The 25,203-nt window shown below is 64.3% G+C and overlaps 2 protein-coding genes across 7 annotated transcripts; one reads left to right on the forward strand and one right to left on the reverse strand.

The window, feature by feature from the left end:
• Positions 1-716: 716 nt before the first annotated feature.
• IL23A (interleukin 23 subunit alpha) lies at positions 717-5,498 on the forward strand. The gene is made up of 4 exons (XM_048832433.2): positions 717-899; positions 4,344-4,436; positions 4,754-4,897; positions 5,152-5,498. Exons 1-4 carry the CDS (start codon positions 726-728, stop codon positions 5,299-5,301), a joined length of 561 nt encoding a protein of 186 aa, XP_048688390.2. The 5' UTR covers positions 717-725; the 3' UTR covers positions 5,302-5,498.
• Positions 5,499-5,575: 77 nt separating this feature from the next.
• On the reverse strand, positions 5,576-24,019 carry STAT2 (signal transducer and activator of transcription 2). 6 transcript variants are annotated; one of them, XM_048832402.2, is made up of 24 exons: positions 23,929-24,019; positions 20,084-20,247; positions 19,528-19,678; positions 19,310-19,408; positions 18,907-18,999; positions 18,650-18,728; positions 18,046-18,131; positions 16,733-16,893; positions 16,057-16,215; positions 15,380-15,472; positions 15,063-15,122; positions 14,812-14,832; positions 14,245-14,338; positions 13,918-13,974; positions 12,254-12,337; positions 12,059-12,157; positions 11,646-11,781; positions 10,075-10,124; positions 9,898-9,986; positions 9,421-9,560; positions 8,846-9,034; positions 8,523-8,580; positions 8,010-8,194; positions 5,576-7,663 (listed from the first exon to the last, which is right to left on the reverse strand). In XM_048832402.2, the coding sequence occupies exons 2-24, from the start codon at positions 20,212-20,214 to the stop codon at positions 7,524-7,526; spliced, it is 2,454 nt and encodes an 817-aa protein (XP_048688359.2). In that variant the 5' UTR covers positions 20,215-20,247; positions 23,929-24,019; the 3' UTR covers positions 5,576-7,523. The 6 variants fall into 6 exon arrangements, with proteins under 6 accessions (XP_048688359.2, XP_048688361.2, XP_048688358.2 ...); XM_048832404.2 differs by having other exon boundaries at positions 16,733-16,881; positions 23,901-24,007; XM_048832401.2 differs by having other exon boundaries at positions 23,901-24,007.
• Positions 24,020-25,203: the final 1,184 nt, after the last annotated feature.

Genomic DNA, 25,203 nt, shown 5'->3' on the forward strand with positions numbered 1-25,203 from the left:
TGGGCGCACAACTGGGTGAGTTGAGAGGGAGCAGGAGGGTCCAGTGGTCAGTACAGGAACCCAGGAATCAGGACTCCTGGGTTCTTTCCCCAGCTCTGGGAGAGAAGTGGGGTCTGGTGAGTTAGAGTCGGGGGCCTGGGAGCCAGGACTCCTGGGTTCTGGCCCCAGCTCTGGGAGGTGTGGGGGGTCTGGTGGATTAGAATTGGGGGGCTGGGAGCCAGGACTCTGGGAGGGCAGTGGGGTCTAGTACTTAGAGCAGGGCGCTCGGGCCAGGACTCCGGGGGTCTGGCACCCGTTGCTGACTCTGGGATGACATACTCAGCGGTAAGAAAATACCTGGGAGTTTGTTGGGTTTGGGTTTGGGGAGGGGGGCGCGAAGGGGGATTTGGGAGCTGCCCGGTGTTGCCCCCCTCCCCGCCCCAGATCAGGTGTCGCTCTCGGTGGAGAGCCACAGGGAGCCGAGGAGCTGGTGTGATCCCTGGGTCCCGCTCCCCCCCACCCACCCCCCAGTATCGCTTCTGCTTTCGCGGGGAGGCAGCGATTTCGCAGTAACCAGCCCAGGCGGTGATGACATCGTGCTCAGCCACTGACACCATCCCTCGGGGGTGCTACCTGCCGCCCCAGGGGAAACCCCACCTGCCCGTTGAGTTGAGTCACCTGCAGAGCCATAAATAGCCGGGGCCCAGCCCAGCGCCCCACACACCAACCCAGGGCAACCCGGCAACATGCAGAGCCTCAGGAGCCACTGGCCCGGCGCCCTCCTCTGCTTCTTGGGGCTGCTGGCTGCGTCCCGGGGGAGGGTCCTGCCGGGGGCACCCAGCCCCAACTGGCAGCTCTGCAGGGATTTCTCCAGCCGGGTCAACAAGCTGGCCTGGGACATAGAGGGCCACATGAGCTTGGTGAGCGGGGCCGGGCAGGGACTGACGGGGGGTCTACGGGGGGCCAGAGAGGGGGGCAGGGGAGCCCCTGCCGGCTGGAGGCAGATGTGTGGTGGGGGGGCTCCAGGGTCCCAGCCAGCAGACGGCCCTGCCCTGCTCATGGGGCTTGAGAGGATAAAGCCTGGGAAGTGCTGAGGCTACGGGGATGGGCTTGACCCCTGCAGGGCAGGCAGAGCCGAGCCAGCTGGGGGCACTTGCCTGGCTGCTGTCTGGGCAGCCCCCAGGAGGGGGTGTGGACAGGCTGGGGGGTGGGGGGGTGGGACATGTCCAGTGACAGGATGGACAGACGGGGTGTATGTGGACAGGCTGCGGGCGGGACGTGTCCAGTGACGGACGGACAGACGGGGTGTATGTGGACGGGAGGTGGGGTGGGATGGGACATGTCTAGTGATGGACGGACAGACGGGGTGTACGTGGACAGGCTGCAGGCGGGACATGTCCAGTGACGGACAGACAGAGGGGGCGGGGGAGGAGCTGGACGTGTCCAGTGATGGACTGACAGACAGGGTGTATGTGGACAGGCTGCGGGCAGGACATGTCCAGGGACGGACAGACAGACGGGGTGTATGTGGACAGGCAGGGGGCGGGGGAGGAGCTGGACGTGTCCAGTGACGGACGGACAGACAGGGTGTATGTGGACAGGCTGCGGGCAGGACATGTCCAGGGACGGACAGACAGACGGGGTGTATGTGGACAGGCGGGGGGGGGGGGGCGGGGGAGGAGCTGGACGTGTCCAGTGACGGACGGACAGACAGGGTGTATGTGGACAGGCTGCGGGCGGGACATGTCCAGTGATGGCAGACAGACGGGGTGTATGTGGACAGGCAGGGGGCGGGGGAGGAGCTGGACGTGTCCAGTGATGGCAGACAGACGGGGTGTATGTGGACAGGCAGGGGGCAGGGAAGTGGGACATGTCCAGTGACGGACGGACAGACAGGGTGTATGTGGACAGGCTGCGGGCGGGACATGTCCAGTGATGGACGGACAGACGGGGTGTATGTGGACAGGCAGGGGGCGGGGGAACGGGACATGTCCAGTGACGGACGGACAGACGGGGTGTATGTGGACAGGCAGGGGGCAGGGAAGTGGGACATGTCCAGTGACGGACGGACAGACGGGGTGTATGTGGACAGGCAGGGGGCGGGGGAACGGGACATGTCCAGTGACGGACGGACAGATGGGGTGTATGTGGACAGGCTGCGGGCGGGACATGTCCAGTGATGGACGGACAGACGGGGTGTATGTGGACAGGCAGGGGGCGGGGGAACGGGACATGTCCAGTGACGGACGGACAGACGGGGTGTATGTGGACAGGCTGCGGGCGGGACGTGTCCAGTGATGGACGGACAGACGGGGTGTATGTTGACCTGCGGGGAGGGGGCATGTCCAGTGATGGACAGACAGACAGGGTGTATGTGGACAGGCTGCGGGCGGGACATGTCCAGTGACGGACGGACGGGGTGTATGTGGACAGGCGGGGCGGGGGAACGGGACATGTCCAGTGACGGACGGACAGACGGGGTGTATGTGGACAGGCAGGGGGCGGGACATGTCCAGTGACAGACGGACAGACGGGGTGTATGTGGACAGGCAGGGGGCGGGGGAACGGGAAATGTCCAGTGACGGACGGACAGACAGGGTGTATGTGGACAGGCTGCGGGCGGGACGTGTCCAGTGATGGACGGACAGACGGGGTGTATGTGGACAGGCAGGGGGCGGGGGAGGAGCTGGACGTGTCCAGTGATGGACAGACAGACAGGGTGTATGTGGACAGGCTGCGGGCGGGACATGTCCAGTGACGGACGGACGGACGGGGTGTATGTGGACAGGCGGGGCGGGGGAACGGGACATGTCCAGTGACGGACGGACAGACAGGGTGTATGTGGACAGGCTGCGGGCGGGACGTGTCCAGTGATGGACGGACAGACGGGGTGTATGTGGACAGGCAGGGGGCGGGGGAGGAGCTGGACGTGTCCAGTGACGGACGGACAGACAGGGTGTATGTGGACAGGCTGCGGGCGGGACATGTCCAGTGACGGACGGACGGGGTGTATGTGGACAGGCGGGGCGGGGGAACGGGACATGTCCAGTGACGGACGGACAGACGGGGTGTATGTGGACAGGCAGGGGGTGGGACATGTCCAGTGACAGACGGACGGACGGGGTGTATGTGGACAGGCGGGGCGGGGGAACGGGAAATGTCCAGTGACGGACGGACAGACAGGGTGTATGTGGACAGGCTGTGGGCGGGACGTGTCCAGTGATGGACGGACAGACGGGGTGTATGTGGACAGGCAGGGGGCGGGGGAGGAGCTGGACGTGTCCAGTGACGGACGGACAGACAGGGTGTATGTGGACAGGCTGCGGGCGGGACATGTCCAGTGATGGCAGACAGACGGGGTGTATGTGGACAGGCAGGGGGCGGGGGAGGAGCTGGACGTGTCCAGTGATGGCAGACAGACGGGGTGTATGTGGACAGGCAGGGGGCGGGGGAACGGGACATGTCCAGTGACGGACGGACAGACGGGGCGTATGTGGACAGGCAGGGGGCAGGGAAGTGGGACATGTCCAGTGACGGACGGACAGACGGGGTGTATGTGGACAGGCTGCGGGCGGGACGTGTCCAGTGATGGACGGACAGACGGGGTGTATGTGGACAGGCAGGGGGCGGGGGAACGGGACATATCCAGTGACGGACGGACAGACGGGGTGTATGTGGACAGGCTGCGGGCGGGACGTGCCCAATGACAGAGGGACAGACAGCTGCAGGGCCCCGTTTCCTTTAGGGCAGGGGTATTTGGGGGTTGGTGCCCCATTAGGCCCTTTGGGGTGAGTCAGGGCTCCCCGCCAGCCCCTCACCTGGCCGCTCAGGGACGTCCCTGAGGGCGATTCCTCCCCCCTTCCAGGAAGCAGCTCCAGAAATTCACAACATGTCTAAAAAACCCAGCGCATGGGCCTATCCCAGTTCTGAGCTGGGCCTTTCCTGGGATCTCAGGGGCTGGGGAACACCAGCCTGGGACAATTGGGGGACAGGGTCTGGAATTGCATCTCTCTAGGGGGTGACCCCCTGAGCCTTGGGCCCATGCGTGTGTGGGGGGGGGCGAGCAGGGGCAGGTGCACAGAGTAGGGTGCAGCAGCTGAATGGGGGGCGGGGGGATGTCTGGAGCGGCTGGGGGGAGTGACTGGGTCAATGGATGGAAGTGGGGGGATGTGAGGGGCCAGCTGGGGTGATGGCTCAGGCAATGGATGGACATGGGGGGCTATGGGGGCAGCTGGGGTGATGGATGGAGGGGTGGGCTGTGGACGGAGTGGGGGGCAATGGATGGAAGTGAAGGGCTGTGGGGGAGGGCAGCTGCCCCCCAGCGCCAGGCCGCGCTGACCCCCAGCTCTGCTGCTCCCAACCAGATGCACCTGGTGGAGGAGAAGCCCAGCGAGGACCTGACCCCCAAGATCCGATGCAGCGACAACTGCGATCCCGACAAGCTGGGCTCTGACCAGGTACCAACCGGACGGGCCCGCGGGTGGGGTGGGGGGGGACAGACAGGCGAGCTGGGGGCAGAGGGGGAAGGGCAGATGTGTGAGCTGGGGGGCAGGGAAGGAGAGAGATGTAGAAAATAATCATTCAGCCCCCCTCAATAATGAGGGGGACCTCGGGGGGGGGGGAAAGGCTGCTGACCTTCCCCCATAGCTGGGCCGGGGTCTCCCCCAGCCCCAATCCCCCTGGACTCGGGAACAAGCCCCTAGCTGTGGGTGGGGAGCAGCAGGGATGTGGGGGACCCCCCCGAAACCCCCTCATGCCCCCCTCCCACCCCCAGAGCTGCCTGCGCCGGATCCACGAGGCCCTGCGGCATTACCGCGCCCTGCTGGGCTCCGACGTCTTTGACGAGCTGAGGGGCCCAGCTGACAGCCCCATGGCCGCGCTGCAGAGGGCCCTGGTCCAGCTGACCAGCCTCGTCCAGGTGAGAGGGGCCCCGTGGCCTGGGGTCCACCAGCCGCTGGGCTGGGGGTGGGGGAACTGGGGCCCACGCGGGGCAGCAGGGGGTGTGGGGAATAACCCCCCAGCGGTAGCCAGGAGCCCCTGTTGGCCCCCTCCAGGCCGGGGTGCCACCAAGCGCCCAGTGCCATCTCCCAAGGCCTGTGCCTGGCGGGAGGGGGGGGGTTCTACCTCCTGGGCCGGGGCCCAGCCTAACCCCGCTGTCCTTTCGCCCAGCAGATCGGCAGCTTCGCCGAGGGGTCAGGAACCCCACCGCCGCACAGCCAGCCCTGGGAACGGCCCCTGATCCAGCACCGGATCCTCCGCCAGCTCTGCTCCTTCTCGGCCGTGATGGCGCGGGTCTTTGCCCACAGCGCGGCCACCCACTAAGCTGAGGGGGAGCATTTATCCAGGAGCGACGGAGCCGACTGCACCCCAGCCCCAGTGGACCCCGGCTCCCGTCCGGTGCAGCGAGCCCAGCCCCACTTCTGGACTCTTATGGTTGTTGTAACCCCCCCCCCGTATTTATTGCCCGGCCAGCGGGTTATTTATGAGCAGCCGCTGTGTATTTATGCCCCCACCGGGTGGCTATTTATGTTATTTATCGGCTCCCCAGCCGCAAGTGCCTAGTAAAAGGTTTGATGTGTACAGACCAGTCTATGCCTCGGGGTGTTCGGGGGGTTTATTATACGGCTAGAAAGCCCTTGGGGCAGCACAGAGAAGGGGAACATCCCAGGAAAGTCCTCATGGGTCAGGCCAGGGCCCAACACCCTCAGCCCCAGCCCCGAAGAGTCTGCGGCTTCCACGAGCCCGCACTTAACAGGGGCCCCTGGCCCGCCTCAGTCCTTTCTTCTGTTCCTGGGCAAACCTCGGCACCTGGCCCTTCTCCTCCTCGGCTCTTTGTTCTCCAGCTGGTCCCACCTGGCCGGCTTCCTGCAGAGGATCAGCCGACTGGGGTTGTTAGTTGCTAGGATCCAAATGTCTGGGCCATTGTCTTCTGAGGCAAGGGGCCCAGGCCCCACCAGCCAGGCATCAGTCACGCCTGGGTCATTGCAAGGAGTAAACCTTTCCCCTACCGCATACCTAGTTAACGGTGCAGCACATAGAGAAACTGAGGCACACACAGTTGTCATACAAAATATTATGAACAATTCCCAGCCACGTGGCTGGCACCGGGGTGGGGGAGCAGGGGATTGCAAGGGCCACGGCCCCCTTGGGCCACGCAGATCAGGACAGTACAATCTCAGAGACCCCCCACCCCACCCCAGCCCCCCAGCAGCAGCTCCCCAGGAATGGGCCAGAGTCTCTCCCACAGAATATCAGGGTTGGAAGGGCCTTCAGGAGGTCATCTAGTACCAAGCCCCTGCTCAAAGCAGGACCAATCCCCAATTTTTGCTCCAGATCCCTATAGGGCCCCCTCAAGGATTGAACTCACAACTCTGGGTTTAGCAGGCCAATGCTCAAACCACTGAGCTATCCCTCCCCCCCAGGGCAGTTATAGGGGAAGGGGCTTCTGCCCGTCGGCAGGCACCAGGAGCATCGTCCTCCCTGCTCTGCTCGCCCCCACAGCCCCTCGGGAGGAAGCAGCATGGTTGAGGGGCAGGGGGGACACGGATGGAGTGAGGGGCAGAACGCCTGGGGTCTGGTCCCAGCTTGGATGCCCTGGGAAGCCTCAAGCCAGTCCCAGCCCCTAGTGCACCCCCTGGGGGGGGCCCCACCTGGTAACACACGCACACACCCCTCCTAGCTCCTCCCCACATCCAGCTCCACGCCCCCCTGCCCTGGAACCAGCCCAGCATGGGGGCCTCAGGAGCCAGCCAGGGCCCTGCTCCTGGCCTAGGGGGAGCAGAGCTCCGCTTCAGCGAAGGGCCAGTAGCTCCTTTCCCAGTGGGGGGACCCCCTCCCCTGTAATCTGTCGGCAGGGGGGGAGAAGAGAGTGGTGGGAACAGTAGGAGAGGGAGTGGTGCCCTCTGGTGGCCACACAGAGCACAACAGCCCCTGGCAGCAGGAGGGTGTGGCCCACACAGGGCCCCCACATAACGGGGACAGACAGTTCAGGGGATTCCCTCCCCTCCCGGAGGGCCCCCCCACAGCACCACAGTGAGCTAGGGCAGGGGAGGTTTATTTACAAGAGAGAGAGAGTTAGTCTCACGGCCCCCGGGGGGCAAAGCCACCCACACCCTCAGCATTAAGGTCAGAACCCCCCTAGCCAGGAAGGCCCAAGAACCACAGCCCCCCACCTCCACGCCAACGAGAGGCCCCAGGGAGACATGGCTACGCCATGGGGGGAGTTCACAGGGTGGCTCCACTCCTCCCGGACTCCTGGGTGCTATGGTAAAACTCCCCCCCACACCTGCGAGGACCTAGGGCAAGGCACCCAGCTGTAGGCTCAGGCTGAGAGCCCCACACCCAGAGTCCAGGGGCTTTCACCTCCCATGGACAGGATGGGCAGGGGTTGGGCCAGACCCCCTTGGCCTCACTGATGCCCCGAGGTCTAACCGGAAGACCAGGAGAGGGCGGAGCCAGGGCCACCCCCCAATACACAGTGGGGCTCGGGAAAAGGCCCTGGCCTCCGAGTCCCAGCAGTGATGGGGCAGCAGTGGGAGACGCTGTCACTGGAAGTCCTTGGAGTCGACCTGGAGGGGGGGGAAGTCGTTGGCCCCCAGGAACAAGGTGTTGCCAGGCAGCACCGGGGGGGGCACGTCGTCCGGCAGGGGCAGGTAGGGGTCTCCGCCTCGGAGCATGTTGGAGTCTGCAAGAGAAGGGGAGCCGGGCTCATGGGCACGGTTCCCTCGAAGCTGTGCCCGTGTGGACGCGCACGGGCCCGAAACCCCGCGAAACACGGCGCCCACAACAATTTGCACAGAAGACATTTTTTGCGCACAGGGCCTGTCAAAAATTAGAGGGAACATTGCTCTTGGGGAGCCGGGGGCCGCAGGGCCTGGGGAAATGGGACACAGCCAGGGCTGGGAGCGTAGGGGCCCGCGGGTCGGGAGTGAGGGGCACCGGCAGAGCTGGGGGGAGGGGTTTGGCCTCTTTACTCCCCCCACCCTCTTGGTGCCAAGTGCCCTCCCCCAGGGCGGGAACTGGAGACTCACCAGCTGAATCAAACCTCATCAGGTCCAGTTCCTGCTCCAGAGCCTCCAGCACCTCCAGCCCACTGGCTCCAAGCTCCAGCTGTTCGGTCCCCAGCTCCAGCACCTCCAGCTGATCGGGCCCCGGCCCCGCAGCTGCAGGGGAGGCCTCCACCATGCCCTCCGGGAGCCACGGCTCACTGGGCTGCCTAGGAAGAGAGGGGGCGCCTGGCTTAGTGAGTGTGTGGTGGGGAGCTCTCAGGAATGGGGCAACCCCACCCAGCCCCCAAGACCCAGGCCCATCTCGAGCCGCTCTGCAGGGGTGCGGGTGGGGGGATTTGAAGGGCTGCGTAGCCGAGACTAGGGAGGGGAGAGGGTGTAGCTGGGAGTGCCCCAGGGGAGCTCCTGCGGTCAGTGGGGCAGCCCGGCCAGGGAGAGGGGCTGGGTCCTTGGATGGGGTGGGGGAGAAATCAGGTCCTTCCTGTGAAGGGCTGGGGCAGGCCAGCACACAGGGACTCCGGCGTCCGGCTCCCTCACCTGGAGGACACTCTGATCAGACGCTGGTTCAGGTATTTCTTCTGCTCCAGCAGGTCCACTGGTGGGAGAAAGGAGAACAGAGGGGTCAGAGAGAGGGGAGCCAGGCAGAAACACGCCCCTGCCCCCCCCCCCCCGAAAGACCCTCCCAACCCCCGCTACCAAACCAGCTGGTCACCAATTCTACCTATTCTATCTGTGGCCTAGGTGAGGAGTGTTGTACCGGGGCTGGGAGGAGTGAGGGGCACTGGAACAGCTGTGGGTGGGGCAGGGGGAACCCAGGGCTGGGCTAGCAGGGCCCGCGGGGGGAGGCGACCGGCCGGTACCTTCCCTCCTCTCGGTGTAGTACTTCCCGAAGGCCTCATCCCGCGGCGTGCTGGGGTACAGGAACTTGAGGGGGTTCTCGGGGATGTTCTCGGCGGCCACCAGCTGGTAGTCATGGATGATGTCCGGCAGCTCCAGCGACTTCAGCTCCACCTTGGTGTAGGGCTCCACGGAACGGACCTTGGGCTGACCTGGGGGGGGGGGGGTGTCAGCTCAGCGAGGGGAGGGGTGTGTCACTGCAAGGGAGAGCCCCAGAGACAGAACAGGCTGCACCAAGGTCTCCCAGGGCCGGGAGGAGAACCCAGGAGTCCAGATTCACAATGCTCCAATCCAACCATTAGGTAACACTGCCCCTGCCCCACGATAACTGGCATCCAGTGAGGGGTGCAGGGGCCTGGGAGCCCAGACTCATGGGTTCTCTTCCCAGCTGTGGGATGGGAGTCGAGTCCAGGGGTTTGAGGAAGGGGGGCTGGGAGCCCGGACTCCTGGGTTCTCTTCCCCAGTGCAAGTGCCTGGCGCCAGAAGAGCCTGGCTCCAGACCTGGGGAGCAGGGGGCCGCGCCCTGGGGCAGACCCACCTTTCTCCCCGGGCTCCACCCAGCTGCAGGTGATGCCGCCATCGCGGCTGCTCTCACTGAAACGCAGCAGGAAGGTGCCCATCTGCTTCCTCTTCAGCAGCTGCCGCTCCCGCTTGCGGCTCACGAAGCCCATGATGTGCCTGGAGGGGAGCGGAGCCTGGGTCAGCCGCTGGCAGGGCCCCCAGCGGAGGCCCCCCGGCGCCCCCTCCCCACCACGCTCAGCACCTGGGGTCCTCGCTCCGCCAGGGCTGCACAGCCCCTATCCCCTTTACCAGGGCGGGGGGGAAGCTGCTCCCTTAAACCCTCCTCTGCCCCTTCCACTCAAACCCCCATAATGGGCTGCGCTGGCCCCAGGTTCAGGGTTTGGGGAAAACCGGGGGCGGGGGGGGGGCTGCAGTTCTGGGTCTGACCACACAGGGGAGTAGGCACCCCATGCGCTGCTCAGATCATCCCCCTCCCCTCCCAGCCAGCCCCTACCCATCCTTCCAGAGCTGAGCCAGGTGTTCTTGGATCAGGCTCAGGATCCCATCCAACCAGGTCCAGAAGCAGAAGACGGGTGGGTTGTCCTGCAGCAGAGAGGAGGCGAAAGGCTGAGGGGGGGGATTCCGGGGGGGGGCGGGGGGGGGACCAGTCAGTCACTCAGCAGCCGCTTACCTTGGCGAACCTGGCCCAGGTCAGAGTGCTGGCGGGGGTGGCTTCCAGCCCTATAAGATGGGGGTGGGGGAAGAAAATGGGGGAAGATATTTGCAGGGTGAATTAACACAGCTTCTGTGGGGTCCTCACCCCCCCCAAGCAGGGACCATCGCTGTGACATTCTATACTCAGGGGAGCACCCTGTAACCCCCATATTCCGCATCAACACTGAATGGGGATATTGTGTAGAAAGCAGGCCGTGGGAGGGATCGGGGCAAGGTTACGAGCTGCAGAAAGCCACTGTTCGAGTTAAACGTGTGTGTATCATCAGTGCCTAGGAAATCAGAGTTGTGTTGTGGGGTTGTCACTAGAACATGCTGTGGGAGATACCAACTCCCCAGAGACAACGACAAGGGGGGGAACGAACACCCGGGTGGGTGCTGAAGGGACATCACCAGCCATTGTCCAGCAGAGAAGTTACAATTCAGTGACTCAGCACAGGGGAGACACTCGGGTACTGCTTCACCTAGGGACTCAGCAACGCCCTCCAGACATGGCTGGACTTGCGTTCTCCAAGCACCTGGACTAAGGGTACAAAACAGAAGGGGGGGGCCCATGCTGGGCCTTTCTCCTGCCCCCACCTACGCTGCCAGCAACAAGGATGCTCAGAAGACTGAAGACTCCAGCAGAGGAGACTGGCCCAAGTTTCAGGGGTGAAATCTGCATACTATGAACGGCTATATCCAGCGTTTGATTTTCTCTTGGTAACGAACCCTGACTTTTTGCCTATCACTTAAGATCTCTTTTGTCGTCAATAAACTTGTTTAACTGTTTATCTTTACCAGTGAGTTTGCCTGGGGTGTTTGGTAGGGGGTTTGCAAAGGCTGGCGTACGCCCACTTTCCATCGATGAAGTGGGGAGCCAATAAATAAATTGGCACAGCTTGTCTTGAGCAGAGCAGGACGATATATTCCTGGGGTGCAAGGCTGGGAGCTGGGCGGATTCGGCTGGTGCCTCTCCCTGTGTGATTCACGAGGGGCTCTGGGAGCAGCCACACAGTCTAGCTGGGTGGGGGGGCCCCACATGCCGTTGTGCTGAGCGCCTGGAGGGGTTTGCTGCTCGTCACCAGCAAGGCACTGTGGGTGATACCCCTGAACTCACTAATCTGGGGTCCCACAGTCCCAGGCTGCACCCCGGGGATCCCATCACAATTGCCCCCCCGAAACTGCAGAGGGGAAAGTGGGGACAGGAAGGAGAAGCGACTCCCCCAAGGTCAGACCTGGGAGGAGAACCCAGGCGTCCTTGCCCACCCTGTGCCATTCCTCCCACCCTCGCTGCACGCTCCACACATGTGGGAGGGGGCAGCACAGAGGACAGGGGGTCTGGCCCAGCTGCTCTGAGCCCCGTGGACTTGGGGGTCTTCCCTTTAGGCTCACCCTCCCCTCAGCGCTGCCCAGAGACCCCGGTGATGGGCTACGGCTGGGACAGGCCTGGGCCTTTCCCGCCCAGGGGAGTCTGCTTTGTAGCCGATAGGGGTGCTAGCCAGGTGCTGACTCCCCCCTCTCCCCATTGTCGCTCGGGGGGGCCATTACCAAAGAGCTTTTCCGCCAGCATGTGCAGCTGGTCCTCGTCCAGCCCGCGTTTGGTGGCGACTGAGAACTGCCAGCTCAGCACCTGGGCCAGCTGGGCCCAGGAGGCAGCCGGCGGCGCGGAGAAGAACAGCTGGTTCTGTGGGGAGAGAGCGGGGGTTAGAGGGGGAGGGGCTGGGGTGCCCCGTAACCAGATTGGGGCCCCGCCAGGCCCCGCTGCTGGAGCGGCATGGGGGGGGCATATGGGCCACAGGGACGTGGCTGCCAGGGGACCCCCACACCTGGGCTGAACCGCGTGTGGGGAAGAGAGGCCCTCCTCCCACTGTGGTGTCCTGACCCCGGCCCCCCACAGTCCCCAACTGCGCAGAGCAGCTGTGCCGCTGGCCTGCTGGGGTGTGGGGGGGAGAGCCCCTCACCTTAGGGTCTGGGCTGAGCATGTTGAACCAGAGCACAGAGGCCCAGGCGCTGGAGAACTGGTTGTTGCTGGAGATGATCACCACAGGCAGGGTCGATGTCTGTGTGGGGGAAGAGGAGAGCCGTCAGCGGGAGAGGGAACAAGACCACCCTCCCCATGCCCCCTCCGCCCCCACTCAGGCCCTCCCCTCGCCCACCTGCAGCTCCAGCACCAGATCCTGGTACTTATAGTCCAGTGTGAATGTGATGAGGTGCAGCTCCTCCGTGACAGCCGGCAGGCCCTGCAACAGAGACGGGGGAGGGGGGGGGGTCAGCCAGGGTCCCAACCCCACCCGGCCCCAGACCCCTCTTGGCCACACGGGATGGCCTGCCCCTGGCCCCGCGGGGGTTTGGCCCCCCCGGCATTTCAGTGCCTCCCAGGGGGTCCCCGCAGAGGGGTGACCGCACTGGGTCCAGGTTTGTTAAGGGAAGTCATAACCCAGAGGGTCTGAAGCAGGGCTGGGCACCTCCAGGGGCAGCAGTGAGACCCATCTGGGGCGGCAGCCCTTAGGGGGCAGCATGGGGGGGGGCGGTCACCAATAAACCCAGGGCCAGCTCTCCTCCCGCACCCAGCTCTGCCCTGGGGCTGGTCACAGAATCATAGAATATCAGGGTTGGAAGGGACCTCAGGAGGTCATCTAGTCCAACCCCCTGCTCAAAGCAGGACCAATCCCCAACTAAATCATCCCAGCCAGGGCTTTGTCAAGCCTGACCTTAAAAACTTCTAAGGAAGGAGATTCCACCATCTCCCTAGGTAACGCATTCCAGTGCTTCACCACCCTCCTAGTGAAAAAGTTTTTCCTAATATCCAACCTAAATCTCCCCCACTGCAACTTGAGACCATTACTCCTCATTCTGTCATCTGGTACCAGTGAGAACAGTCTAGATCCATCCTCTTTGGAACCCCCTTTCAGGTCGTTGAAAGCAGCTATCAAATCCCCCATCACTCTTCTCTTCCACAGACTAAACAATCCCAGGTCCCTCAGCCTCTCCTCATAAGTCATGTGTTCCAGTCCCCTAATCACTTTTGTTGCCCTCCGCCGGACATTTTCCAATTTTTCTACGTCCTTCTTGTAGTGTGGGGCCCAAAACTGGACACAGTCCTCCAGATGAGGCCTCACCAGTGCCAAATAGAGGGGAACGATCATTCCCTCGATCTGCTGGCAATGCCCCTACGTATACATCCCAAAATGCCATTGGCCTTCTTGGCAGCAAGGGCACACTGTTGACTCATACCCAGCTTCTTGTCCACTGCCACCCCTAGGTCCTTTTCTGCAGAACTGCTGCCGAGCCATTCGGTCCCTAGTCTGTAGCGGGGCATGGGATTCTTCCGTCCTAAGTGCAGGACTCTGCACTTGTCCTTGTTGAACCTCATCAGATTTCTTTTGGCCCAATCCTCTAATTTGTCTAGGTCCCTCTGTATCCTATCCCTACCCTCCAGCGTATCTACCTCTCCTCCCAGTTTAGTGTCATCTGCAAACTTGCTGAGGGTGCAATCCACACCATCCTCCAGATCATTTATGAAGATAGTGAACAAAACCGGCCCGAGGACTGACCATTGGGGCACTCCACTTGATACCGGCTGCCAACTAGACATGGAGCCATTGATCACTACCCGTTGAGCCCGACAATCTAGCCAACTTTCTATCCACCTTTATAGTCCATTCATCCAGCCCATACTTCTTTAACTTGCTGGCAAGAATACTGTGGGAGACAGTGTCAAAAGCTTTGCTAAAGTCAAGGAACAACACGTCCACCGCTTTCCCCTCATCCACAGAGCCAGGGCCGCCACTGGCCAGCAGGGCACATGCAGGAAACCCACCTCGCTGGCACCTTTGCTGCCTTTGCCCGAGGCCCCGGCTCTCTGGTCCTTCAGTGACTGCAAAGGAGAGGGGGGGGAGTCAGCTCTTGGCCCCTGCCCACCCAGCCCAGCCCGCAGCAGGGGGGCCACGGGGCCAAAGGCTCCCCCACTTCAGAGTCCTGGCTCCCCACTCCCACTCCCCAAGCTGAGAACCCAGGCATCCAAGCTCCGCACCCCACCCGCCCTCTGCTCCCCAGTCTACTGAGAACCCAGGCGTCCGGGCTCCCCATTCCACCCCCTCCCCAAGCTGGGCACCCCGGTGTCCGGGCCCCCACGCTTGGCCCATACTATGTGCCGGAAGTCGCAGACCAGCCCCTCCATCTGCGGATCGTCCTGGACCAGCGTCTTGCTGGTGGACGTCAAGATGTTGAACTTCCGGAACCTGCGGGGAGAAGCGAGAGGGGCGGGGCCGTGAGGGCGGTCGTGCCGCGCTGGCTCAGAAACCCGGGTTCGAGTCCTGGCCGTCATATGGGAGTAAGGCGCTGGGCGGGGCAGGGCCAGAGACCCCGATGGTGGACGCCCAGTAAATGCTCTCTCTCCAGGCTCTCTTGGGTAAGAGCCCTAGGCCAAGCGTATGGGGGGCACTGCTGGCCAGAGGGCAGCTCTCAGCCCCGGGCACCTCGGCTGGAGCAGAGCTGGTGCCGGGAACAAACTGGATCCCTGCCTCTTGCCCTGGGGCCAGATCAGGGCTGGTGCCCCCTAGAAAGGAAAGGCCCCGTTCCCCCACCTGCCCCCAAGCCAGCCAGTCCCTGCCCTGGGGCCAGATGGGAACCAGCACCCCCTAGAGGGGAAAGGCCCCATGTCCCAGTCCGTCCATCCCCCCAGGTTTCTCCTAGGTTCTGGCCTGGTTCTCACCCTTTCACATCGGGGGGATGCCTGCAGGAGGAAAGACAGGACACCATCAGTAATCAACTGGTTCACCGGGGACCCTACCCCACCCCGGGCTCCCCCAGCCCCAACCAGGGTTTCCTTGTCCCCCTCCCCCAGCCAGAGCTCCCTGTACCCCCGGCCCCCACCCCCTGCCTTGCAACTGGGCTGCCTCCAGGCCCCAGGGGGAAGGGGGTTAAGGCCCTCACGAGGGGGAATGGGGGGGGAACTTGACTCACTGGTCAAGGATGATTTTCGCCTCCAGCCGATGGCTTCGATCCTGCAGCTTGACCAGGAGCCTGCGGGGAGAAGAGCCTGTCGCCCTGGCCACTGGACTAGCAGGGCACATGGCCTGCATGGGGGAAGGGGGGGCACGCTGCCCCCAGGGCTCAGCGCCCCTCAGCCTCTAGCACCTGCTCCCAACAGGGCCCATCCTGCCAGGGGCAGAAGCAGGGACCCGCCCCTGGGGGGAAGGCTGTGGAGTAAGCGCCAGCCCCCCCACGCAGGATGGTTGGGGACAGGCGGGGCACCACGGGCTGGGGTGGGGGGGGCTCACCTGGCGCGGACGGAGAACTTGCTGCCAGTTTTCAGAACCAGGGGCCTCTGGTTGGGGAAAGGCATGATGGGCTGGATTTCCACCACGAAGGCACTGGGGGGTGGGGGAGGCGTTAGCGCCGCAAGGTGCCCCCCAACTCGCTTCAATTCCGCCCCCCCCCCCCCCCGAATACCACATAGCCCAATAACCCCCCCTCTCCTCTGGCCTGAGCAGGCCAGGTCTCTGCACCAAGGAGCCCCTCCCCCATGCATCTGTGGGGCCGCCCCCCCACCAACCCTCCTTGCTCCTAGGGGCAGCCCCATGGCCCCTCCACACATAGAATATCAGGGCTGGAAGGGACCTCAGCAGGTCATCTAGTCCAACCCCCTGCTCAAAGCAGGACTGATCCCCAATTTTTGCCTGAGATCCCTGAATGGCCCCCTCAAGGATTGAACTCACAACCCTGGGTTTAGCAGGCCAATGCTCAAACCCCTGAGCTCTCCCTCCCCCCCACCCCGTCCCTCGCTCCTAGGGGCAGCCCCACACCCCCGTGTACCAGCCACCCATGCACCCCCATGCTCCTAGGGGCAGCCCCCCACTCCTCCGCGCATCATCCCACCCCCTCCCTGGCTCCTAAGGGCAGCCCCTGCTCCTCTATGGGGCAGGCCCCCCCCCCCCCCGGGCACAGCCCCCAGCACCTCCTCAAGAGGCAGGAGAGGTGCTCCTGCAGCCGGCTCTCCAGCAGGGGCCGCCGTGTCTCCAGCGGGTCATGCAGGTAGGTGAGCTTGGCGTGCTGGTCACCCAGGGCCCACAGGAGGCGCCAGAGCTGGAACAGCCCCTCGGCCGCCGCCGTGAACCTGCAGGCGGAGAGGAGCCGGGTCGGCCCGGGCTGGGGGGACCCCTCTGGGACGCGCGGCCGGCCGGGGAGCGGGATACGCACAAGGCGGCCGAGAGACGCCCGGGGAGCCGGCCCAGGGGGACCAAGGGGACCCGCTTCCCCCCAGGCAATCACTCGCTCGTTTCTCTTCCCTACTCAACGGCAGGATCCTTTCGGACAGGACTGGCTAAAACCGCCGGCGCTGGGACCGGATCTAGGGGCCGATGGATGTGGGGGACGTGCCTGGTCCTTTGGGACGGGGAGTCACCTGAATATTGGGGCAATCACGGACCATCTGTGCAGAGGGAGGCTCGCCCAGGTGGGGAGACAGGCTGCAGAGCCCCAGGGGCTGGCTGGGACACCGGGGGGTTCACCCTTGTCCCTGGCTTGGGGACCTCGAATTGCAGACCGTACAGCCAGCTGGGGGTTTGCGCTCAGCTGGCGGAAGGGTCCCAGACTCCCAAGGGGGGGTGCAGCATCCCCCAATCGCCCCCTACCAGGTCTGCAGGTGGCTCAGGCTGGTGTCGCAGGCTGCCCCGAGGCAGGCCCTCCGTTGCCGCTCCTTCCACTCGGCCAGCTCCTCCAGCAGGAAATCCCGCAGCGTCTCACAACGGCCCAGCAGCTCCTGCGCCCGGGCCAGCACGTCCTGCCAGAGAGACTGTGTCCGTTGTGACCCCGGGCGACCCACGAGGGGCCCCAGGCCCTGCCCCACCGGCTCCTGCTAGCTCAGCTGGGGGAGGGCAGGGGGGTGAGATAAATCTCTGCATTAAGCATCTTCACATAACTTTCATATGACTTTGTGTTATGCCTCTATTTTCCTACAACTTTGTATCAGATCCTTATAGAGCAAACTTTAAATTGAGCCCTGGTATAATGTTAAAAAAAGGTCTTTTTGCTTGGAATAGAATAAGATCCCCCCCACCCCCCCTTTTTAATCAATTGCCCAGGCGTGGAAGGCAGCACCTCCAGACAACTGCAACAGTTGGAGTGGGGATGGAAGCCAGACCCCAGGCCAACACAACTTGTCAAGTGGGCTCACTAAAGAAGAGCCGACATAGTGACGGCCTTGGGGAGTTAGAAGCCAGCTCCTTCTTTTGAAGACACCCTCTTTGAACAGCATCGGGACGAGGCCCAGAAGGGAGCAGCACAAAGGACCAAGGGACACGGACACAGATTTTGCATCTGGGTCAGATTTGCAGGAGGGGGAAGCTGCTATAAATGTGAAGCGTCTTCGAGAGGACCCCGGGTCTCGTCTTGTCAACATGGGAGCATTGATCCGGTCGCCCAGCTCCACCCCACCCCCATCTAACTCACCTGGCCAGTGAAGTTAAGGGGAGCAAGTCATTGGTAACAACAACAAGACAGAGTGAGTGAGTGTGTGAGAGATATCTATCATTTGCGTATGACACAGGGCTGATGGATACATGTATTATCAAGAAATGTGACGCTTTGCCTTATTCCCCCTGAACAGACCCTGTGCAGTACTTTAAGTACAATGGGGGTGCAGTGGGGGGGGGGGGAAGGACAGGGAGAACCCCATGGGGAAGACACCAGCCCCCCTGGGGCGACCGGCTGTGCACAGCTCCCAGCTCAACATTGAGCCCAGGCTGGCTAGGAGGCAGCTCCTGGGAAACTGAGGCATGGCCGGACAAGACCCAGTGGGGAAGGGACCCAGGAAACCAGCCCCCGGAGAAAGTGTGTGTGGGGGGGGAAGGGATGACTGCCACCTTGACCCAGCTGCTCCAGGGACCCACAGAGCCCCACTAGGACTGCCCCCCAAGCAAGGGGCTGGCCCCGTGTGGAGCCTCACCTTGCGGCTCCGGTCCAGGCTGTTCAGCATGGCCTGCAGCTGCTCCGTCTGGCGGGCCAGCTCGGGGCTGGCGGGAGCGCCGTTTGCTGGGGAGATGGCGACAGGGCGCAGTGAGGGTCGGGGGGGGACAGGAACGGCAGCCATGGGGTCAGAACCTGCCCCCTAGCGCCGCACAGCGCCCCCTGCTGAGCCCCCCGCCCCCTAGCTGGAACAGGGGCAGCGCTGACTCCAAGGGGAGAGCGCCCCCTGCTGAACCCCAGCCCGCAGAACAGGAGGCCTCAGCCCACACGCGCGGCCCTGGGGCAGGCAGGGCAGCGCTGGCTCTGGGGAGGAGCTCTCCTCTCTGAGTCACCCCCCAGCCCCTCCCGGGGCCCGCCTCTGCCCTTATTTAAAGGGAAAATCAAAGATCTACACCCGCCGTGCTCTCCAGCGCCCCCAGCCTGGCCGCTCCAGCACGCTGGGGTACAGCAGGCAGAGGGGATCCCCCACCCCCCTGACTACCCCTAGCCCCCAGTGCTGCTCAGCCCCATTACACCCCTCTCCACCAGCCAGCCGGGTCCTGCCACTCTGCGGCCTCCAGGCCCTGCCAGGCTCAGCTCCTCACCAACCATTCGGTGCATCTTATAGCGGAAGTCGAAGGTGTCCTGCAGCTCCTCCAGGTGCCGCACTTCGCGATCCAGCTCCTGCGGGGGGGCGCCAAGGGAACCGGTTCAGGGGCAGGGAGCGCCTGGGGCCCGGGCACTGGGACAGCATCTGGGCCCTAGGGGGATGGAGCCACCTGGTCGCAGATTCAACCCCAGCTCCGGGCAGGGAGGGGGGCAGCACACCAGGCCCCATACGTGATAGTCGGGCCATACCCACCTGCACCGCTGCCCTGGTCTCCACCAGGCGCCGCTCGATCTTCTGCTGCCGGTCTGTCTCCATCGGGGCACTGGAGGTCGGCTGAGCTGCAGCCTGCAGGGGGGCGGACAAGGGTCAGGCCCCTTTTAGCCTCACAGGCGCCGTGCCCCAGGCTGGGATCCCCACCCCACCCCCCAGACAGAGCCAGCTGCAGGCCCACGCCGGGGAGAGAAGAGGGCCTCACGGCAGTGAGCCAGGGAGGAGGCTCTCCCCATTTGCGGTGCCAGGGGGGCGCCCAGCCAAGTTGGGTGCGCTCTCCCCTTGCAGTCAGTGCTGACCCCGATGCCCTCACATGGCACTAGGGGGCGCTGTGCTGCGGGAAGCCAGGTGGGGGGGGATACCATAAGCCCCGCCCCCGGCTTGCCTGCTGGGCCGCGAGCCCCCGGTTCAGAATGGCCTTTTCCTCCCGCAGCAGGTTGGCAATGACATTGGCCAGCTGCTCCGGGCACTCCCGGTACTTGGCCTGGAAGAGAACGTGGGGGGGGTGGGTCAGTGGGGCCGGGTAAAGCACCCTGCCCCCCCTCCCCCCCCCGCAGGCCAGCACACACCCACACCCACACCCCCCAGCGCCCCGCTCCTTACCTGCAAGTTGAGCTTGGACTTGCGGAGGTTGTGCTTGAGCACGAAGTCCTCTGTGCGGGTCCCGAAGCGGCTGTACTGGTCGTCCAGCAGGGCCAGCAGGGTGTGGAAGAGCATGTGGGCTTCGGCAGAGTGGGGCTCAGCCGCCCGGCTCCTGGGGCAGGAACAAGGGGGCGCACTGCAGAGCCCCAGCCACGGCCAGCTCCCAGACGATCCCACACTGACCCGGGGGGGTGGGGGGCGCTGTCCCTTTCCTGCCTGTTCCTCACAAGTCCAATGGGGGACCCATGGAGCCATGCCAGGAGAGGCACCCAGGGGTCGTTGACTGCATGCTCTGGGGGAGCCCACAGCTGAGCCAATTCCTGGAGACCCACCCGCCTTCTCCTGCTCTCCCTTCCCTCATATCGGGGGGGGGGGGGGGGAGTCTTTTCCCTACCCCCGAGCCCCCAAATCAGACCCCCCCCCCCTTAGAGCTGAGACAACCCCTGTGCCTGGGGATCCCAGCTGCCGACTGCCCCACCCCCCCGGTTAACCCTTCCCTCCCCAGCCCCGCAGTTACCAGTTCTGGTCTTCGAGCCAGGGGGCCAGGTATTGCCGTACTTCCATGGGCAGGTGGTCCTCCGAGTACAGCTCGTGCACCTTCTCCAGGTAGGTCTTCTCCAGCAGCTGGACCTCCTGCCACTGGGCCATGGTGGGGCCCTCCCTGGCGTCTCAGCCCCTCCTCTGGGAAGACAAACCAGGGCAGCAGGTGAGCTGGGGGGAGGGCCTTCACACCCAGCCCAGGAAACCAGCAAGAGGAGGACCCCGGGCCACAGAAACAGAGCCAGGGGCTGGGACACGGGGCCCTTCCCCTCTCAGGGGTGCCGGCTCCGATCCAGCCCCAGGGTGGGGACTGGCGTGCGGGCTCCCCAGGGGTCAGGGCCTGGCTCCTCTCCAGGGACAAACCTGCAAATGCCTTTGTGCCACTGCTGAACCCCTGCCTCCCTGGAGCCTGCTGCCCGAGCTGCTGGGGGCATGGGGCTGCTGAGCCCCCCACACCCGCTGTTCTTAGAACCACAGAGAGGCCCAGATGTGGCAGAACCCTCCCCCGCTCACCACATCTGGGGCCGCTGCTCCTGGCTGGTGGATGCCGCTCCTTTAGCACTGCTTTATTCTGGTGGTTGGCATTCCCATCCCCCCACCCCCAGCCAGCCAGCCCCCGCCCCACCCCCACCCTGGGGCCGGATCGGAGCCAGTGCCCCCTAGAGGGGAAAGGCCCCATGCCCCATTCCCCCCCCAGCAAGCCAGTCCCTGCCCTGGGGCCAGATCAGAGCCAGCGCCCCCTACAAGGGAAAGGCCCCATGTCCCTGACTCACGGGGAGGACCATGCCCGGCGCCTCCACCGTTCCCGGCTCCGCAGCCACCATGGGAAACAGCCGCTGTTGCCTTGCCAGGATCAGACGCTGGCCCGGTGGCTCTAACCCAGCTCCCCCCGCAGGCCCTGATCCCACGGTGCCACTGAACCAGACTCAGCTCTGTACGGAAAGGGGGTGCTGGAGACATCCCCCCCAGCACTCCCAGCTCAAAACAGACACTAGTTTCCTTTAGGGGCAAGAATCCAGCCCGGGCTCCTCCCACCTGCAGGTCTGCCAGTGCCCCTCACTCCCGACCCACAGCCCCCTGCTAGCCCAGCCCTGGATGCCAGCCCAGCATAAAAGGAACCCCCAGGTGGATTCAAAGCCACAGAGTGATTTGGCGTAGTTGGCAGAGGGCACCCGATGCCCCCCAGGTCGTTCCAGTCTCCCTATCACTTTGCCCGTAGGGGCCTGGAGGCCGGGACGCCTCACCGCTGCCAGCAGGGGCTGCCACCCCCGCCCCCAGCCTGGGTTCATTCACGTGGGCGTTCGAGAACTCGACCGAACAGCAGCATGTGGATGTGAAACTAGGAGAGAAGACTCAGGTGCAGATGGTACCAAAACAAACCATGTGCCCCCAGCCGCAGCCCCGGGACCCAACAGGCCCTATGCCCCCGAGTGCCGGGGCCTAACGCTGGGACGTCTTGGGGGAGCCGGGGAAATGAGTGCTCCAGTTACGGCAAAGCACCCGCAACTAGCCCTGACTCAGGGGGGTCTGCGGGCCCTCTGCAAAGCCAGACCCTCACTTTGGGGCCCCCGTGGAGCTGGAAAACGTTTGTCTCTTTAAAGGCATGAACAGCACAAATCGTTGGGAGTCTTGGGGGCTTTCAGCCAGAAGCGGCTCACTGGAACTGTGGGGGAGCCCAGGGTTCAGCTAGCAGGGGCTGCAGGAAACAGGCCGGGTCAAGGACAACTCACTAAATGCCCCCTAGTTCCGTTACTAACTTCCGTGCCAGCCTCCTTCCGCTGGCCTGGCTCCCGGCAGCTTGGCACCCGCAGCACTTGCAGCCATTTCCCAACACCCCCCCCACACACACCCTGCCTAGCAAGACCCAAATCGTGTTCAGAGCCCTGAGGTGCCTTGTTCCTCTATGCCGATCCGCCAGGGAGGGGACAGGCCTGGGCCTGACTAGACACGAGCCCAGTCGATGACCCCATGGGACTTTCTGGCCTCCAAGACTCTGTCACCCCAGGCCCCCCGGGCCTGAGCACGAGCCCCGTCCTCTCCTCCTCGGACCCCCCCAGACTGGCTCCCCCCGCAGCCGGCTCCCCTCCGGGCTTGGCTCCCGTGGGGTTAAACCCTTTGGGGTGGGCAGAGGAGGGATTCGGTGCAGCTGGGCAGCGCCAGGCGGATTTCTGCCCCTACCTAGGGGCTCGGGTGAGGAGTTCAGAGCCGGCTTTGTGACAGACCGTCCTAGCTACCCGGCCGCGAAATGGGGCTCATTTATTGGCGTTTGGGATTCCCCAGCGAGCTCCCCAAAGAGAAGCCGGGGGCTGGTAAGGAGGGGCCCTGCGGGGGGCACCCAGCTGCCCACCATGGGTGGGATCTCACCGTGCACAGCCAGAGCCGGGCAGCGTCGCCAGCTGCCACCTGCATCACCCGAAGCCTGGGGGAGAAGGAAACTGAACTAGACTCAGTTCCCTGATCCCCTGGGGGCACTTTTCTTATCTCTGTCCCACTGGGGACTTCTGTTCTGCTCAGGGCCTTACACACCAGGGGGTGGCGGGTGCCAGCCGCTGCCCAGAGCGGCGCCACCTTGCCCTGGCCATGCCATGACACCCCTACCCGCCATGGCAGCCTCGTCCCGCCCCCTTCCCCACAGGGGCTCAAAACAGGTAGGGGGACCTGGGGAAGGGAAGGGAGGGTGGGGGGGTAACATTGGCCAGGAGGCTCCTGCCCCATGGGGGAGGGCACCATGACAGCCAGCCCTGCCCCCCCGCCACGGGGTGGGCTTTCGCTGGTGCTGAAAGACTCATCAGCTGGCACTGAGAGCAGCCCTCCACTGCACTGCCTCAAACTCCCCTGTGCCCCCCAGAACCCTCCCCAGCTCCCCCGTGCCCCCCAGAAACCCCCCAAGCTCCCCCGTGCCCCCGCTCCCCTGCCCCCAAACTCCCCAGTGCCCCCAGAAACCCCTCCCCTGCCCCCAAACTTCCCAGTGCCCCCAGCTCCCCTACCCCCAAACTCCCCAGTGCCCCCAGAACCCTCCCCAGCTCCCCTGCGCCCCCCAGAAACCCCTCCCCTGCCCCCCAACTCCCCAGTGCCCCCCAGAAACCCCTCCCCCGCCCCCAAACTCCCCAGTGCCCCCCAGAAACCCCTCCCCTGTCCCCCCACCCCCAAACTCCCCAGTGCCCCCCAGAAACCCCTCCCCTGTCCCCCCACCCCCAAACTCCCCAGTGCCCCCCAGAAACCCCTCCCCTGCCCCCCGCTCCCCTGCCCCCCAACTCCCCAGTGCCCCCCAGAAACCCCTCCCCTGCCCCCAAACTCCCCAGTGCCCCCCAGAAACCCCTCCCCTGTCCCCCCACCCCCAAACTCCCCAGTGCCCCCCAGAAACCCCTCCCCTGCCCCCCGCTCCCCTGCCCCCCAACTCCCCAGTGCCCCCCAGAAACCCCTCCCCTGCCCCCAAACTCCCCAGTGCCCCCCAGAAACCCCTCCCCTGTCCCCCCACCCCCAAACTCCCCAGTGCCCCCCAGAAACCCCTCCCCTGCCCCCCGCTCCCCTGCCCCCCAGAAACCCCTCCCCTGCCCCCCGCTCCCCTGCCCCCCAACTCCCCAGTGCCCCCCAGAAACCCCTCCCCTGTCCCCCCACCCCCAAACTCCCCAGTGCCCCCCAGAAACCCCTGCCCCCTAACGCCGCAGTGCCCCCCAGAAACCCCTCCCCTCTGCTCCCCTGCCCCGCCCCCAAACTCCCCAGTGCCCCCCAGATACCCCTCCCCCAAGCTCCCCAGTGCCGGGGCCCCCCAGAGCCAGCCCCGCCCCCCTCACCTCGCCGGACCAGCTCCCAGGTCCCTACCGGTTGCAGTGCCGGGCACCACGCTGCCCTCCCGCCGCCCAGGGAGCCCCTCTTCCGTGTCTGGGAGGAGACCCCGCCCCTGCCCGGCGCTGGTTGGTGGAGACGGCAGCGGTGGGAGGGGAGGCGCCGGGCGGAAAAGCCGAGCCCGAAGCAGGAGCAGGCCGACCGACTTCCCAGAAATCACGTCACCCGGGAGGCGGGGACTGGGATAGGGGGCGTGGCCTAGAGAAGAAGGGGTGGGGGGAGCAGGGAGGGGAAAGAGGGGAAGGGTGGAGGTGGGGAGCAGGGAGAGGAAGGGTGGAGGTGGGAAGGGAAAGGGAAAGGGAAAGGGAGGAGGAGGAGGAGCAGCAGCAGCAGCAGCAGGGACGCCCAGAGCCCATGCACTGCACCGGGCCCAGGCACCAAATCAAGGGGCCAGGACCTTCCCCTGCTCGCCTGCAGCCAGAGTTCACCTGCCTGCTGGTGGGGGGATCTGGCAGCCGACTGCTTTCAAGCCCTGCCCTTGCGTACCTAGTGCTGGTCAGCCATGGATCTCAAAGCACTTGACAAACGGGCCCAAGTTAGGGCCAGAACCCAGAAGTCCTGGCTCCGACTGCCCCGCTGTAATTACTAGCCTGCACTTTCCTGGCTGGTAACAAAACCCTGCGAATGCCCAGCTGCATTAGCCAGGCCGAGGCTGGACTGGGCAGGCTGCAGGAGGCGATTTGACCCCAGGGTCCTTCATGACTCAAGTTGCAGTGCGGGAGGTTTAGGTTGGATATCAGGAAACACTATGTCACAAGGAGGGGTGTGAAGCACTGGAATGGGTTACCTGGGGAGGTGCTGGAATCTCCTTCCTTAGAGGTTTCTAAGGCCCTTGACAAAGCCCTGGCTGAGATGATTTAGTTGGGGATTGGTCCTGCTTTGAGCAGGGGGTTGGACTAGATGACCTCCTGAGGTCTCTTCCAACCCTAATCTTCTATGTGATATGATATCTGGGAAAAATTTGGCCACCCAGCACCTTTGAGACCTGCTGATCTTTAGACTCAACTCGTGGCAGCTGGCTGCCCTAGGTCAGGCTAACCCTGGCCGGAGATCACATGCCCCTTATCAAGGTCATGCACAGGCGCTCATGCTGAGTTGGCAAGTGGCGGACGGGGTCCTTCCCTCCTCCCCAGAGCACCGCCCAGGGAGCTGGAAATTGGCCGGAGAGACTCCAGCCCCCGTGCCCACTGTGGCTGAGAGAGCCAGCCACCAGGGCCAGGGCTGAGACCCACCAAACTCATTGCACATGGA

Source organism: Caretta caretta, chromosome 20, assembly GCF_965140235.1.
Source record: "Caretta caretta isolate rCarCar2 chromosome 20, rCarCar1.hap1, whole genome shotgun sequence".
NCBI lineage: Eukaryota > Metazoa > Chordata > Testudines > Cheloniidae > Caretta > Caretta caretta.